The sequence below is a fragment of the Empidonax traillii genome, unplaced genomic scaffold (assembly GCF_003031625.1).
Source record: "Empidonax traillii isolate 1590-97213 ecotype Southwest subspecies unplaced genomic scaffold, ASM303162v1 scaffold68:size1967880, whole genome shotgun sequence".
NCBI classification, from domain to species: domain Eukaryota; kingdom Metazoa; phylum Chordata; class Aves; order Passeriformes; family Tyrannidae; genus Empidonax; species Empidonax traillii.
The window spans coordinates 1,293,055-1,310,968 of record NW_020955261.1 but is presented as its reverse complement, the minus strand read 5'-3'; the positions used below and the strand labels follow the sequence as shown (position 1 = coordinate 1,310,968).

Below are 17,914 nucleotides of genomic sequence, written 5' to 3'. Positions count from 1 at the left end.
CCTTGTGTCATTCAAGGAATGCATTAGCAAATAAGGACATGTGACAAAGAGTATTTTTTTTTCAAATACTTAGGACTGGAGGCAGAAGAGAAGGCAACATATTTACAGCAGACTGTTTCTATAAAACACAGCACACAACAAGAACAGCAATAAAACCTCTGATTCAAATGGGCAAGTGGTAAGGACTATACCTTTCACAAAAGGTTAAGGAAACCACTTCACTTATGAACCTAAGGCCCTGTAATTTACCAAGGCTTAAACTGTTAGAGGATTGCCAACAGACTGCAGTATTCCAGATGTGAATATCGACAGTTTAACTTCTCTTTGCCAGTGACTTCCATGGCCCAACAAATAAAACTTCCTTTAGGGTTCCTCATCTTAATCACAACACAAGATGTTTATTAAGTTTCTAAACCATCATTGGAAGGAGTTTAATATACTTTCAGACTTCAAGCACTTTTTGCAATGACCAGATGCCTAGACTGATCTTGTGAACACTAAGTAGTGCACTTCATTCAGACACTCAGACACAAAACTCATGTTCCTTACCATAAAACACCCAAAGGCATGAATACAGGAGATTCTAAGAGAAAAAGACTTCCTGAGATGGAGAAGAGGAAGGAACAAAGGTCCTTCAGACAGACACAACCTGCTCCAAGGGTGGAGCTGTGGTGGTGGGACCTGCAGGCAGCCAGGTAGGCGAAGACATCATCAAAGTGCACATCTGCCCCAGCTGAATCCTCTGTGCTGTCCAGTGTCCCACTGGTGTGGGACACTCCATGGGGTAATTTTTCAGTGCTTATCAAAACTTTCAAGAATTGCAGTTTCTGTGGGCATTTACATGAAAGTGATCTTTTTGTACCTAGTGGGAATTCTGCGAACAGCACAAACCAGGACCTAAATAATTAGAAGTGTTCACTCAAAAAGACATTTCCCTTCCACAGGAAGTACTGGTAAGAGGAATATATGTGAAATGATGGCTTGAATATTAAAACTTACATTTCCTGAATAACTGCCAAATGCAACACCTACAGACATGAAAAAAACCCCTCAAATATTAATTTTACTTCTTTAATGGGCAGTGGCTTAAGACAATTTCATTATAATTTTTTTTGTTATATCTGAAGTTCAGCTTACTGAAAAGCTTCTGAAGACTTAAATGCAGTTTAATTATACATGCATTTTTAGCACCATCCATTTGACACTCAGATGCACTTGAATGTACACAGAATGCTGACTCAGGAACTACTGAAAAATGTTCAATTTTGCTTATAACCCTCCTTATATAAACAAAATACACCTCTACAAACCCACACAACACATTCTTGATATAAATGTAGGGGCTGAAAGGCTATCAGAGAGAGTCACATGCAAAAATAATTCTTCATCAGAAGTTATTCCATTGTAGACAACATTAAGTGAATAAATCAGGTTTTACAAGAGGAAATGGAAGAAAACCAAAGAAAATATATCCTTTCTCTTCTTAGAAAAGTAATTTTAAATTATTTCTTTCTACTCCGACCAAATGACCTAAAAGAGAATACCAAAACTGTGGCATGCCTTTCAGGTTTAATTGCTCCTGTGATAAGCAGTGAGTCAGCCACAGAGACTTCACATGCAAGAGTGCACTCAATCATAAGATGGGAAAGTACAAACAGGAATTTCCCGAGTTCATTTTAACTGTGAGTTCATTTTAAATAGAGATTAAAGCATGTTGACAGGTTCCTTAAATGTTAATATTCACCATTAATGACAACAGAGACCACAATAAGCAACACCGCAGTCCAGGGCAGTGATCCGTGTAATTCAAAGTATAGTATCTGACACTGTTCAGTACCCAAGAATCTAGAGGAAACCTAGTGATGGACCTTTCCTCCTAAAACACTAAGTTTGTAGGTACCACAAAGGTATGCCCCTAAAGAAATAAGTGCTTGTTTTTTAGACTGTGTTTACATCTAATATAAATAGTTACTACACAAATATCCATTCGGGTATCTTTTTTTTAAATGTCAAAACTAATGCCCTTTAAAGTACTGTGTGAAACTCATTTGTACAGGTGAATCCACTGTGTGAAAATTTATTCCAATTAATTTTAAATTTTCACCCTCAACCTTCTTTATATAATTCTGTACTTTGAAAATTTCCATTAATATTTTCTGTCGCCTTCAGAATTTTCAATGTATAACATATGCCTTATTTTAGAATCTCTGTATGGGGATGCTGTTTATCCAACAGCGGGTCTGCCAGACATGTCATCCACGTAAGAATACTGGAATACGGCTGACAAAGTAAGGCACAACAAAAAGATGGTTACAGAAAACATGGGCTTACTGTCTGGTGAAAAAAGGGACCCAGTGACAAAGGACATGAAGAAAAACAATGCACTGGTTAGTTTTGCCTTCAAACCTCACAGGTCCCTGAGCCTCCTGTGGGACTGGAGCAACACCTGCTGTAAAGAAAGACATTTTGGAGGCTCTTGAGCCCAACTGGTCATAGAAGAGCCAAAAGGTAAGATGTACCTCGGGGTTCTGAGGGAGGTGGCCAATGCTACGTCACTGAAACGTCATGGTGATCAAGGCAGGTTCCTGATGGCCGGAAAAAAGGAAATGTCACACCCATCTTCAGGGAGGGCAAGAAGAAGATTCAGGTAGCTACAAGCCTCACCTCTATCCCTGGGAAAGTTACAGAGCAAATCTCCTAGAAGCTGTTGCCAGCCACATGATGAACGAGGAGGCTGCTAATATCCCACATGGATTTAACAGAAGTGACCCTGGTGCTGTGGATAAGGAAGGCAAAGATGGTAAGTGTTGCACACTCTGACCTTAGGGTGGCCTTTGACTTGGTCTCCTCTTGTGCCCTTGAAATAAAACCGGGGAGATATGCACTGTATAAGCAGATTTGAGGGAATCTGGTTGCACTGCTGGACTCAAAGGGTTCTGACCAGCAATGTGAACTTCAAGTGGCAGCAAGTTACTAAGAGCTTCCATCGGGGATCCATACTGGGATGAACACAATTCATAGTCTCTATTAAACAACATGGATGATGCAACAGAGTGCATTCTCAACAAGCTAGTGAATGTCATCAAATTGGAAGGAGCAGTGAATACTTTGGTGAGCAGGACTGCATTCAGATATTCCTTGGTGAGCTGAAGAAATGGGATGAGAGGAATCTTAGGGAGTTCAACACAAGTAACTGCAGAGTCTTCCACTTGGGCTGAAACGACCTTGTGCAATGGCACAGACTGGTTAGAAAATAGATTTGTATTTGTAGTGTAAATAAAAGGACTGGTTCTTAATTCCTTTAGTTGTATTAATTTAAGTTATTTGGTAGCATCTATCAGACTCAACATCTACAAGTGGAATATCCTGAAGGACTACTTCATATCTCTCTTTTTCTTCACTTCTCTCTTTTCCTATTTCCTTTTCCCCTAATCTCTCTCAATCCTCTCTCCTCTACTTTCGCAGAGACCTTCATCCCAGCTCTTTCTTCTTGTACTATGAGAGGAACACCCTTTCCAGTGCCATGACGAACTTCTACTAGAAACCTCAGAAGTCTGTGTGCAAAGAAGGGCCACAGACACAAATACATGCTGACTCTAAACTGAGTTTATACCCACTTCATGTTTAGGAAGTTAATTTCAGTCATGTGGGTTAGAAAATAAAATTCTTTAACAAAATAGAAAACTCTAAAATGTAAAAGATTGATTTCTAGAGTTTGAACACTCTATATGGATACCATGTCCATCACAAAGATGTACTGTAGTAGCAGGCTCTACAACAATTGTATCCTCCTTTCGAAGACCATGGTAAATGTCAATATTTGCAGTGAAACACAAACACAGCAGACCAGATGGGAAGATTCTACATCATATGAAGTGATCAGATTGGTTTTGCACAGAAAAAAACCCACGACATGTGGAAACAGTATCCTTGAAAAAAATAAATCAGAGAGGTAAAAATTACTGGTAGAGAAGAAAAAAATCAGGGGCAAGTACTTCTCATAAGAGAAACACATTACTTAAAGTATAGAAGGATGACTAGTAGATGCAGACTAAAATAAAGTATTTAACATTAGTAAATATACGCACAAAGTAGGAAAAAAAACGGTTCTAAAATGCAAGAACGGGGGTCAGAAAGGTAAATGCTACTTCTGCAAAAAGTACTTGCTGTTGTCAGTGGAAGTTCTGTGGGATTAAATTTGCAGAAATAACGCGCTATTTTATTCTGAGTGACTCACTACACTTACTAACTGTGGTGCTGTGTTTTTCTTCATTCAAGTTCTTCAAAAAACCCACTAAACTGACAAATCCATGACTATATATTTTGTGGGGGACTAAAAATACCACTTATAAAAACAGCTGCAGATAATACAGACAGGTAAACAGTGCACTTGCAATTCAAGTTACTAAATTACCTCAGTGATCTGTCTTCCTACAGGCTGTCCAGACACTGCCATATTACACTTAAGGTGCCAGCCTTTATTCTGAACGTGTTAAATATTCTCAATAACATTCTTTAAAATTAAGTAACTCTGTGGACCACCCTTGATAGTTGGGTTCCTCTGCCTGCTGGAGCCCAGGACTCAAAGGAACCATCTATTGCACCCAACCCTTTCACTACACATGAGCAGGACACCCCATTGCCTGATGCCTCTCAATACCAGCAAAGCATCAGGCTGTGTTACCCTATACTAATCTAACTGTTTATATTGTACAGAAAAGCAAGAAGAAAGCAGAGAAAAAAAATCAAAAACTTGAAGTTGTGCATCTGGAGGGGAAAAAAATCCTCCTGTCCATGAATATCTCTGCAAAATCACTGCAACTTTGAGTTCATTAAAATATGAGACCAAGCAAGCAAGCAAGTAACCAACACTTTACAATCCTCTGAAGAAAGAAGTCTATCTCTTCTAAAAAAAAGCTTTAGTTTTTAATGCCAGGACTATCCAACAATATATTCCATAAACTGCTCAGTTCCCTGTTACCTGCCTTGCATGCCAAAAGCAAAACAGTATGTGTTTGCACATTTATGGCAAAACCAAATATACACCACACTTTCTAAGACACCACACAAACTCATTTTATCTCATAAATGTTCAAATCCTGGGACAGTCAAACATATTGGAGAAACAGCAGCTGCATTAGAACAGAAAACAAACAGCTAGAAGAATAAACAGTGAGTGAAAGAAAGCAACCTGTACCATTTAGCTCAAGCAATTAACATGACAACATGCTAGGCTGGATTGGTAGCTAATACACCAGTATGACTCAAAGGGTACACTCTACTACTGTATCTAATCAAAGGAAGGCGATATTTTATCAGATCAGAACAGGAAACATTGATATTATTTTATAATGGTAACACTATTTTGAAATAAACATTTCCTTTAATAAGAAGCTGTGGTACTAATGTCAGCCCTCAAGCAAAGACTACTACATGACTGTGTATCTTGACATTTCCCATTTCTGTAGCATATTTTTGGTGCTGGACAGGGAACCACACTGTGGTATTATTTTGCGTACATATGAAGCAAGTTCTCTGTGCAATTTCCCTTTAAACAGTCCTTAATGTTCATTACTTCATTTAAGAGATCCTACTATGTGACGAAACTGAATAATCAAAAAATTATTCGAAAACAAGAAAGGAAAAAATCCATAATAAGAACTGGTAAATTCTCCCACAGACTTTTTTAATCTGGTGTTAGAAGATGAATGTTCTATAAAAACCGAGGAGCCCCTTCAGCTCCTTGGCATCTGAGGGGAATCAAGCCATGTGCACTGGGAGTTCGACACCAGAAAAACCAGCATGTAGTGCCAACCAAATGCTCCAAGTAGGCACAAAAGTACCTCTCAAGGCTCTATGTTCTGCTACAAAAAAAAAACATTTCCCAAAAGACAAAGTGCATTTAGTAAAGTTTAATTTTATCCTTAGATCTGCATTTACTATAGGCTTTCTGATGAGATGAACGTGTTAGTTGAGATCAGATCTCTGCACACCTCCACCACCACAATGTCAGCCAAGGCTTGTGCTGTGAACACAGCCCTAACATTTCCAAAGAGGCATCCCACTCTCTGCATGGGTTGGACCCGCCAAAAATAGCCTCATCATGCCTACTTGCTGGTTCTTTAAAAATCAGGCCACTAAATGAGGTCATTTTAAAGATAAATAGTCCTTTGTAGTCATGAACGATCAGTATCAGTTTTTGGGGAAAATCCCAGGTAACTCTCAACCACTGTCTCTAACAGCAAAGGACAGGATTTTCCATCTATCTCTGATCTTCAAAACCTTTTTAACAAACACACAATTTAACTCTTAGATCCATGTTCATCACCCAGAAACAAGGTTATTTCAGGTAACAATGGGTTACCTCACAATTTGACATCCCATTCCTTTCCTACTCCCTAGCCACTCTTTCTTATCAATATTATTTTAGGGGAATCAGATTTGTGTTTAAAAAGTTTTTTATCTTTAACGCATTTATCTTATGTGTATCATTATTATTATTATTATTATTATTATTATTATTCCTGCTTAAAATGCAATAAACAGCTTACAAAGGCACTTCGTAAGGCATTTCTGTAAATCCTCATCATTATGATACCAAAACAGTGCTGGGAATGTACATGGGCGTTCGAAATGTCTGCTTTCACGCACCATCTCGGTATGTCTCAGTTCTGAGGTTTCCTTGTGCTGCGTCATATCTGATCGGTAAGAAGCAGTCTTAAAGAATGTACTGATCAAACTAAGTTTAAATTATTTTATTTTTAAATGCAGATGCATATAAACAAAGTTTTTCACACATCATAGGTATTTTAGTTGGTCAGCAATTAAACAACCAACTCAAGTAAACCTCTGGGTAAAGTCCCTTCTATGAAAGTCAGTAACGCGTAACTTCAGGGGGGAGGCGGAAGTGTTGTTTCTAATTACTCTCTTTGAACAGACTAATTGTAAAAGGATCAAAAATAGATGCTTTCACATCCCATAAAAAAGTCGGCAGCAAATCAAGACCAGCACACAAACAGGGTTTTTTTTTTGAGCACTTGAAAAAAAAACTACCCCTCCCACAAGAGAGACTCACGTAATCACTCTTGAGAACAATGTGCAAGGGTAAACTTTCGCAGTCAAGCCATCCTGTTAATGCCCTTAACTCCTCAGAAGATCCAAGAAGCTACAGAGATGTAAGTACAGAAAAGAATTAACTTGTTTTCAATTTATTTTTTTTTCACTGAGCAGCAGCAAACAATTACAGAAATATTATTGGGTTTTTTGCATTATACTGGTAGGAGGGATAAATGATCTCTGTATGTGAAAGGCTCATGGTAGAAATTCTCTGGTATTTTATGTTCCCATATTAATATGCTGCCAATTAATTTCCATTTAAAGGATCTGCTGATCCACAGCATCAATAAGTTATTTCAAGTCCTTTCTTAGAATACAGCCTTCTGACAACCACAGGGAAATATTTGATACTGCATTAACTTATACAATTTTTTTTGGCAACATTGATTTATATTATACCAATGCAGAAATAACTACTGTACAAGTAGTAAGGAAAGCATTGCAACTCTAAGTCATTCACGGAACCTCACAGAACTCTCCTAATAGTAAGAGAGAGCCTTAAAACAAATCAGTACTACAGTCCTGAATGCACAGCCTGCTCTTATCACATGCACTCCTTGTCTATGAAAACAGCCTTTATTACCAGCTCAGAAACTTCTCAGTCACTCTTCTCATGTCTAAGTATTGCAACATGCATATTTTAAGAATTCAAAGTTTTATGAGCTAATTCCTCTTTTAACTTCTGGCACGCATTTTTTTCCAAGTTTTTAAAAGTCATTCTTTTCCTGAATTGCAATTACCAAACATCTCTCTCCTTATTAGTGATTTTCGTGCCACAAAGCTAAAGAAATATTACAAGTGATAAGATTTTTATTCACCTTGCTAATTAAAAAGGATCAATTTTTTTCTATTATGCTGGTAAGAAAAGACACACTGTTCAGCAAACAATAACTATAATTTATCTTAAAAAAATAAGACAGCGTACATGGATTTGGGCACAGAATACAAGACATCTGTCCAACATTTTCATGACTGCTCCTGAAGAGACAAGGGAATTGAATCCTCTCTATTAGTCTTCAAGAGCTCAAATCTCACCCCTTTCTGTTCAAAAGATAGAGGAGCACGTATACATGCAAAGAATAATTAACTTCAGCTACACTTCAGAAGCTGTAATCTGTAGAATTAAAGACTGTACCTGTACAAGCTTCATAACACTCAGATATAAAAGGTGTTCATGTTTTCTAGTACTAAAATACAAATTCTCATTTGACTCCTTTTTCTTCTGCTTACAAGAATATAATTGTCAGTGGTTCACACTTTATTTGCTGTATTTTCAGGCTCTCTCCTTTTTACATTTAGTGTGCTTAAGTAAGTACAAACTGAAGGGAAGTTAATCATTTTAGCATCAGCACAGCTCTTCACACTAACACGTGGCAGAGATTATTCATGTGAGATACTCCTCACACTTCTCATGGGACAGATTACACCTAAGAGAGATCCAACAGATAGGAGCAAGATGTACACTTCAAATGACTTCCACTTTAACTAGTTAAGAAGCATTTCAACTCAACTTCTTTATTTCCATCTCACTTACTGTAGTTTCTATTATTTTTGAGCACCAAATGTAACTGTCATACAACTTCGCAAAATCTACTGTATTAGACAAAAGCAGGACCAGAAAGATCCCACAGTGTTGTGCATCTGCATATTTTATTAAGCACTTAAAGAATATTATTATTCTTTACAGCCATTGTTAAGTTCATTGGGATTCTCTGATACGTGGCTTACAAATTTGGCTTTACTATGCCAACAGATTTGGGTCTGACCAAAGAAGAATAAAAGTACTAGCCTGGAAATTCTCTCACCAAAATCATCTTTGGGTTGCGATTTGAGGACTCAGTCATCAGGTCATCAGGCCTACTCATTGGCATTTAGAGCTTTAGAAAACTCAATAGCTTTTGAAAAAAGGTAAATTAACATAATGTACTAGAAGCATATGAGTGTTAAAGTGTTAGAAAGAAACAGGAAGCCTGTCTCTTGCCTCGGCTTTTATTAAACCACATGCAGTTCCCAAGCTGCCAGTCCAAACACCCTGATGTATGTACTCTTTCTATATTAAGAAAGCATTCTACTATGCAACTTAGCATGCACACCTTTTAACATACATAGCTTAGTTGAATCAAGCCTTTTTCTCAAACACAGAAAACGCTCTACAATAAAAGATCACTCATATGGTAAATTAGAAATCCAAACAGTAAATATGACTGGTCAACAGAAAACAATTAATTTTGACATTAAGGAAAAAAATCAAACCTATATAACCACAAGACTGTATACTTCCCACCTTCTACTGTTTTAAAACTCTGTAAGACTGATACAACTAATAGCTATAGAGGACAGTAAGCTCAGTAAATCTGCAGACCAGGCATTGCAGGGGAAAAGGAATCTCTTTCTTGATCATTCCTTTTAAATAATTTATACTCTTTATGCATGGATAAACAACATTATCCCCCAATACTGTTTGCTGAAGAAACACTGTCCATCTCATAGTAACTAAACCATACTAAGTACACAGCCATGAGAGATCTTCCTAATGAACTGCTGTGCCTTTCCAAGAATTTAATTAGTATCCCTCTTAAATTAGCTACTGGACAGATGGACCAGGGATTCATCTCCAATGAATGAAAATTATGAAAAGAGACAGAGAAATCACACATTAGACTACAATGCACAGTAAAAGCCTTCTACATGTTCCCTGTTCTGCTGAAAAGACAGACAGTGCTCCTCCAGCAAAAGCAAGAGATGAGAACATCTTTCTTTTAGCACACAGAGAGAGCTTTGTACCACTGCTTGAACACAATCCAAACCCATGTAATCTAAGGTTGTAACACTGCAATGGCTGGCTCATAACTTAAGTCCATCCTTGTTAACAGTTAAAAGTAACATTATGATAAAGTTCATCAAACATGAACACGTCTGTGATCCAGGGCTTTAGGTTATGTAGTACTTCCAGACTGGAACCACCATTCTGTTTATCAAACCCCTTTTGCTGTGGGGATTAAAAGTAAAACACATGTATAAACATTAAACAAATGACTAATGCCAGTCAAACGTTTTCACAGAACATCAATCTCCTAAGACAGCCTTTTTTCCTTCTTTGATGAGATTACAAAAGTGCTTTAGAAAGGCATCTGCACAGATTTCAGACATGCTAGATTTGGTAAGTAGCTTGCCATGGTACCGTGATTTTTTTCCCCAGGTGGATACTATTGCTGAGAAACATCAAGAAAGCACAGAGAATAGACTAGCAGCTGCCTAGCTAACAAATCTCATAAGGTAACTGGCTAAAGAAATTTGATGGTCAGAAAGCAAACACAATACTAAGACTTGAAAACGGCAAATGAAACAAGAATGAAGAACAATCTGCACTGTTTGCAAGCCTGGGCGTAGTATTAAAATTAATTTTAAATTCTCCCAGGCATAAGGTCTTCCTGGGTAGAAGCAGAGAGCAATGACCATGCCCTTAGGCTAGAGATATCCTAGGACACAGTGAGAGAAATACTCCTGGATCACAGAGAACTAACTTTACAAGCTCCCAGTGCAATGCTACACAACTCTATCTTGGATACATGAATAACTGAGCCGAAAAAGCAAGGACATACTGGTGAAGATGCTTCGAGATACACCAATACCAAGAGGCATCTGGAACCCCTTGGTCTGTGTTGGACAAAGCTGGGGTTAGAATGGACATCACAGGACTATTTTGCCTTGTGGTGAAATATTTGAGAAGTTCACTTTGAATTGCCCAAATCATGAGATTGTATAAAGGTAAAAAAACTCAACAAATGAATTTTAGAGAAATTTAAGGAAGAGACACATACATTTTTTAACAGGGAGGTTGACTGACAAAGGCCTAGAGTAACAAATGGTTAATTCACTTTCTTGTGAATCAAGACCAAACAGTATTTTAGAAAATGTGCTTTAAATGAAAAGTTACTGTAATCCATATACAAATAACTAAAATAATAACATAACCTAGATTATACAGAAGATCATATTAAGGAAGTAAGTTGTCTGTGTCACTGAGTGTCTACAGACTCAGAGAATGTAAAAACCTGAACAACCTCCTTTACAATACTATATAAAGACAGGAATTTTAAGTACTTTATACCTTAAAATTTTGCATGCAACTCTAAGCCAAAAAAACTTGTGGTACTGTTTTTTAAAAATATTAATTTGGTAAGGTAAATTAATATTTAAGGTTTTTTCCAAGTATATACTTCAAAGTAGTATCATTAATAAACCCCAAAAGCCACTGGAGGGGTATTTAATCCAACAACCTAGAAGACCAGAAATTTTGATAATGATTCTAGAGGGTAGCTTCAATGGTGCATTTGGATCTGGGACAGTAAATGGCCATGTTCTCATAAGGTATTCAGACACACAGCTCATTAAAATGAGTAAGAATTAAGTCCAGCTAGTCTGAGGTTTGCAGCAGTAAGGAGGTAACAGTCTCCATTTTTATTCCAAGAATGCAAAATGCACAAAAAGTATTCAAAATGTTCTTCTCCTAGTTACATTCTGTGGAGGATGTCATATGTCGTATGTATAATAAGCTGATCAATTGGGAATGCTACCAAGAAATAAAGAGCAACTTGACACAAGGAATTGGATTTTCAGAAAAATATCTTACTTAGTAGTCTAGACACCTTTTAGGAAGAAAGTATTTTTTTAAATGGAGTCTTGATCAAGGTTGCCAAGAAAAGGTGAAATACCTGCTGATGTGAATGGAGTCTATCCAACAACAGTAAGAGTTCAGAAGTACAAAGAAGTTACCACTGCTCAGGTGATGTACATTAAGGTGTAAGATGGTAGCAACTTTTTACCACAAACCAGATACACTATATCCCTCTTTTTATTTATTTATTTTTTTTAAGACATATATTCAGGTAATAATTCAGTACCTAGACACCCTGGTGACTGCTCAAAAACACCCATACATACTTACAGGTAGAGAAAATACTAATACTCAACTAGAGCATTTCAAAAGGTGCTCCCTACATTAAAAGTCAAAACATTTAGGGGATAACAGGAGATCAAAAAGAACACTGTCTGCACTCAGGGCTGACTCCCACAGCAGGCAGAAGGGCCTGTCAAGGAGCACAGCTTAGCTGACGTGCATGCTGCCTTGGTCCTCCAGCTTTCTTCTCATCTGTTTGTGGCCAGTTTGTCCTGTCGTGAAACTGCTCCTCATGTATATCCATCCTAGCACCTTGGTTAGACACAAACACTCTCTCAGCTAGGACTCCTTCTTAATACAGCCACGGTTATACATGAGGATGAACATCCTATTTGGAGCAACAAGTTCTGGATTAGGTGATATGATTTTATGAAATCCTACCTATAATTTTACATATGTTTATAGAAGGACATAAGGATGGATGTGACAATTATGCACACTATTTATGAACCAAAACTATTACAACTTTACAGTGAAAATAAAATTATGCGGTTCATATGCTGTAGTTAATTACTGCAATCAAGCTGTTCATCATAAATCTTAGATTATTCTTCCTTACATATGTTGAAGAAATTGTTTCATCTAAATTTCAAGGAAGAGGTGAGTAGAAGATAGATGTGATGTTGTGAGTGTGAACACACAAACAGAGGCATTTAAATATGACAAACAAAACGAAATACCTCACTGATCCATCCAGGCGCCTACACAAACCCACACCAATTTAGGCCCAAAGCAGCCTGTTACACTTGGGTAAAGCAAGAGTCATTTGACACACTTCTACAAGGTAAAAGACTAAACAGGAGGAGAGCATACCAGAACTATCCTGAGGGTAATAACTACTGCATTAATCAATCATCAAACACCAAGGTACAGTGAACAATGCAGAATTAACCAACATAAAATTACAGACATTCTTAAATCTGTACTACAGCTGGAGTTGCTACTTACCAGTTTAATTCCCTTATTCAAACCACAAAACTCCCACTTCAGATTTGACTTCCAACCCTGAATTCCCACCTCTCGACAGACAGTGCATACTTCATACTTCAGGTATATCTAAGAATCAGAACACTGTACATCTATCAGTCAGTAATCACCCACCTGTCTTCCCTCCTGTCTGTGGAATACAGTAGACACAGACTTAATATACTACCTGGATGTTAAGCTTCTTCCTTAAGTGGGTACTGTAACTCATTGACATATTTTAATACACATCATCCACTACCCACAGGTTTACTGTTTATAGAGAACCTTATGCACCCCTGCTAACCCTGCCAGAAGTCTGATCAGACAAGTTTATAATATAGTATGTGATGCAGGTACATTAACTGTGAAAACCTGAAATAAGTAGGACCATCTCCTCAAAACATGAAAGAAGATACTAATCTTTTAATGTTTTCACAAGTCAATAAAAGGATAAGGAATACTTTCTAAAATGTGTAGCTTAAACCCCCTTAAAATTGAGAGGTATTTTCCAGCAAGACTTTTTTAAGGTGCAACAGGCTACAGTAGTTTGTAGATATTGTCTGTTGAAAGACAGATTCTCAGAAATCACCTAGATTTTAACTAAAGGTATCAGACAGCCTTAAAATTCCAGTTGCAATAGCTGTCATCTCCAGATAGTATTCTGTGTTAAAGCAGAAGTAATCTTGTTTTCATTTTCACTGTTTATGTAATCCATAAATAGTGCCTCTAAGAGGCACACTTTTGTAGAACAGCTGCTTGAAGAGTAACATTAGCTGTCCCATCCTTTCTGACATTTATGCTTACACTATACAACTGCCAGGTAACAGAAATGTTTGCACTGAAATCAGTATCAACAGGATGGGCTTCTTTCCATTTCTGAAATTCTGTTGGATTATTTTTTAGTATTTCTAAGTCCCACAAATCACTGCCACTTTGCAGCTCTCCCATGCTACTTCTGACAGTAGAGATGAAACAATTTCCAAAATCTACTCAATTGTCAATGTGTAAAATATTTCAGCTAGGTTATCTCTCTTTTACAGTATCACTAAAGAGCGATTAAAGTAGAAGTCTTAAGAATTTACATAAGTAACAATATTTAAATTAGATTCCAAAAGTCAATTTTTAAAACTAGTATTAAACAAGCTGAATTATTATGGTTGAAATATATAATCTTAAAAGTCCTTACCTAAACAATTCTATTATAATGCCAGTACAATAAGAATGCTTAAAGAATGAGTTTCTCTAAAGAAGTTAAACCATCACAATGTGAGTTGTTGGAAACAAAAACTCCCTAAAAATTAACTGAAACACATTTAAAAGATTTTGCCTGTTTGTCTGACCCTTGGGGACTTCATATGATCCTTTATCATTTGGTTTCTTCAGATTCCTTTTTCCCCTCAGATTGCTTTAAATGGTCTCCCACCTCCTGACCACCTAAAAATTTCACTTTCCAACTACACTACATCCCTGGTTGATTACATTGCCCCGCCTGATTTTTTTTTCATCAGAGAAGGTATTGGGATCAAAACAGAATTGCCAAAAACAGACATCTTTTTGTTTGTTTTCAGAAGGAGGCTTGAAAAGTATTTCACAGCAATGAAGTTTCATTTCAGTTTTTCAGCCTTATTTTTTGCAACAGAGGTTGGGCACTGTTATGCAGAAGAAGTTTATCTACATTTATTACAAAATGTTCCCTTTTGTTGTTTTGTTTTGGTTTTTTTTTCATGTTAGGTCTACTGAGCTTCCTGCAACAACAGGGGTTACAGAAATGGACACTTTCACAGCCTCTGAGAGCAACAGTTCCACCTGTGACTTATATGAGCACAAAGATACAGCACGGATACTGCTGTCTGTCTTCTACAGCTGCATCTTAATTCTTGGAGTGCTTGGAAACACCATTGCCCTCACCGTCATTTTTAAAAACAGAAAGAAGATCAACTCCACTACTCTGTATTCAACCAACCTCGTCTTCTCCGATCTCCTGTTCTGCATCGCCTTGCCAACAAGGATAGCTTACTACGCCATGGGATTCCACTGGCCATTTGGAGAAGCATTATGCCGAATAACTGCTCTCATGTTCTACATCAACACCTATGCAGGTGTAAACTTCATGACATGTTTGAGCATTGACAGGTTTTTTGCTGTTGTCCATCCCTTCCGATACAAGATCAGAAGGATTAAATATGCCAAGGGCATTTGCGTCTTTATCTGGTTTCTTGTCTTTAGTCAAACTTTCCCACTACTTATACAATCCATGTCACAGGAAGAAAAAGAAAGGACTACGTGTATGGAATATCCAAACTTTGAAAAAATAGAACATCTACCATTTATACTACTTGCTGCCTGTTTAATAGGGTACCTTATTCCCCTGGGGATTATACTATTTTGTTACTCTCAAATTAGCTGCAAACTTTTTCAAACGGCCAAGGAAAATCCACTGACTGAAAAATCAGGGATAAACAAAAAAGCCATCAATACAATCATATTTGTAATTATAGTCTTCATCATCTGCTTTACCCCTTATCATGTTGCAATCATACAACACATGATTAAGAAACTTCAGAACGAACCCTTGTGCACCGAAAAGAAAATTTTCCAGAAGTCCCTTCATTATACCGTATTTCTGATGAATTTTAACTGCTGCCTAGATCCTTTCATCTATTTCTTCGCATGCAAAGGATACAAGCGAACTGTACTGAAAATACTGAGACGACAAGTGAGTGTATCAATTTCAAGCGCTGCCAGGTCACATCACGAAGAAAGCTCACGTGATGTGGGAGAAACGCAAATGACGGTACTTGCTAAATCTTCCAATGGAAAGCTACCTGAAAAATAAAGTCTGCAATACATCACAGTGGGGAAAGATCAAAAATCCGGGGTCCACAGCAAAACTCTTGGCGCTCCCCATACAGAAGCTTAAGTAAAATTCTGTTTCTCAGGATGTCAGGAAATGAAGGAGTGATGCTGGACTGAGAAAGAATTGTCACAGAACAGCAGGGAAACTCAACATTATAATCTCCTTGCTGTATCCTTTTGAGTGATTTTTTTATTTTTTTTCAGGAAATATGCACCACTGTGAATGTTCAAATTCCATGCTGCACATACATATGCCTGGATGTTAAGCAAAGACTTGATTCACAATTTGGATTAAACATAAACAGCTTATACTTCAGACCAACTACAATAAGAACATCTGAAAATTTCAAGAGCTCTAGCTGAGCTCCAATTATAGCAATGGTTTCATTAACCCACACACACAAGTAAGGGAAATCAAAGTTTCAGATGAAATGGACAACTTCTGTGCACGTTTGATATCACAAACGCTGAAGTTTATAGCCCTTTGGAGGTGAAACTGAATTGTATAGTATTTAGAACACGGATGTGTTATTGGACAATTTATGTACATTGTCAAATATAACACATGAAAAACTAATGAACTGTTGATTCTCCTCAACACTGAACATCGCCTGTATGTTAAATCCCTCATCTTCACAAGGTGTATTATGTCTTGGCTCCTTTTCCTAAAGGAGAACTTTTCTTTCTAGTGTGTATTGTAAAGACTCTCTACTCCATTGTATATAAATTATTTATAAACACAAATTGAAGCAAGAGACTGTAATATGAAAATGTACCATTTCAGTTAAAAGAACAGTGACACAGAGTTCTTCAGAACTTCTGCTCAAGTCAGACATGGACACAAGACAAATATTTCAGAGACCTGAATAAATGGTCACCATTGGGGTCAGCAAAAAGTAAACTAATGGGTTAATTCTGATGGTGTGAGATGGCTACCTCTCTTTAAGTGCTGTTTGCCTGAGAGATCAACAAAAGAGAAGAGCAGGATTTGCTGGGAAACAACAAGTTTTCCCATCACATCTTCACAGAGCGTATCTGGGATCCATCTGGGCACACTGAAATTGGGCCAGGAAACAGACTAGATGCCTCAAACACATCCTGCTGGAATCAGCTCAGTACCAGTTGAGAATCCAGGATGCAAGCCCCGGGTTCCTGCTGTCGTGCCCTTCCGTCACATGTCAGTTTCCTTCCCTACTTTATTTCTGGCCTCTCTAACTTTTCTTAAGAGTTCTATCTTATTGATATGCCTTCACCCGCCAACATAATTTGGTGACTGCACCAGGAGGCTGTGGTGGAAAAGGAAAATTAAAGACTGCCTGACAATTATAAATAAAAGCTATGCCACGTGTCAGAATAGATGTTATTTATTGCAGCTGTATCTGTCTGGCATTGAGATTGAGTCAAACAAACATAGTTACATTTGTCATCTTTGCAATTCTTTCCTTCCACATGTGCTGACCTCCCTCTACTTGCAAACATGGAAGGGCCATATCTGAACATCAGTATGGAAACATTTAATTAACAATTACTTTCTTATGGCAAGGAAAACTTAACCCTCCCAATATTTCATACCACTTAGACTGCCAAAATTGAGCTTCTAATTACAAGAGACACTATGCAGCTATTTCAAAAAAATGGAGTAAGAAAAATAATTTTTAACAGTTCTCCTTAATTCTGTGTGCTATAAGCACTTTTGTTCATGTCAGCTTTTTTAATAAACTATTTTAAAATATTTTTTAAGAATTTGTTCCTATTGAAGTAAGCAAATTATACTCTAATAAGACCACAGACAGACCAGTCAGGAATACCTCGAAGCTATTGAAATAAATATACATATTATTAACATTATACTAGTATAAGCTCATTTTTTTTCTACTAATGTCTGGGGTTTTTGTTTATTAGTATGTATTTAATCTAACTGTGATTATAAAGCCTTAAAGACAAGAAGTCTTTTTTATATTTGCCCCTAAAATACAACTTAAATATGTATTAAAACACCATATACTGCAGATAACT

General features: G+C 37.2%; 2 protein-coding genes across 2 annotated transcripts in view; one reads left to right on the top strand and one right to left on the bottom strand.

The window, feature by feature from the left end:
• The window catches only part of UBAC2 (UBA domain containing 2), a 93,105-nt gene that overhangs the window by 30,119 nt on the left and 45,072 nt on the right, over window positions 1-17,914 (bottom strand). The gene's annotated exons all lie outside the window — the stretch shown is intronic.
• GPR183 (G protein-coupled receptor 183) lies at window positions 7,069-17,657 on the top strand. The gene is made up of 2 exons (XM_027880359.1): window positions 7,069-7,175; window positions 14,774-17,657. The coding sequence occupies exons 1-2, from the start codon at window positions 7,135-7,137 to the stop codon at window positions 15,876-15,878; spliced, it is 1,146 nt and encodes a 381-aa protein (XP_027736160.1). The 5' UTR covers window positions 7,069-7,134; the 3' UTR covers window positions 15,879-17,657.

What these genes read in the sequence shown, in the direction of transcription:
- GPR183 (XM_027880359.1), top strand. Translation starts at nt 7,135, where the DNA reads ATGCCCTTAACTCCTCAGAAGATCCAAGAAGCTACAGAGAT. An exon ending in ATCCAAGAAGCTACAGAGAT is followed by an intron (nt 7,176 to 14,773) that starts GTAAGTACAGAA and finishes TTTTCATGTTAG; the next exon opens with GTCTACTGAGCTTCCTGCAA.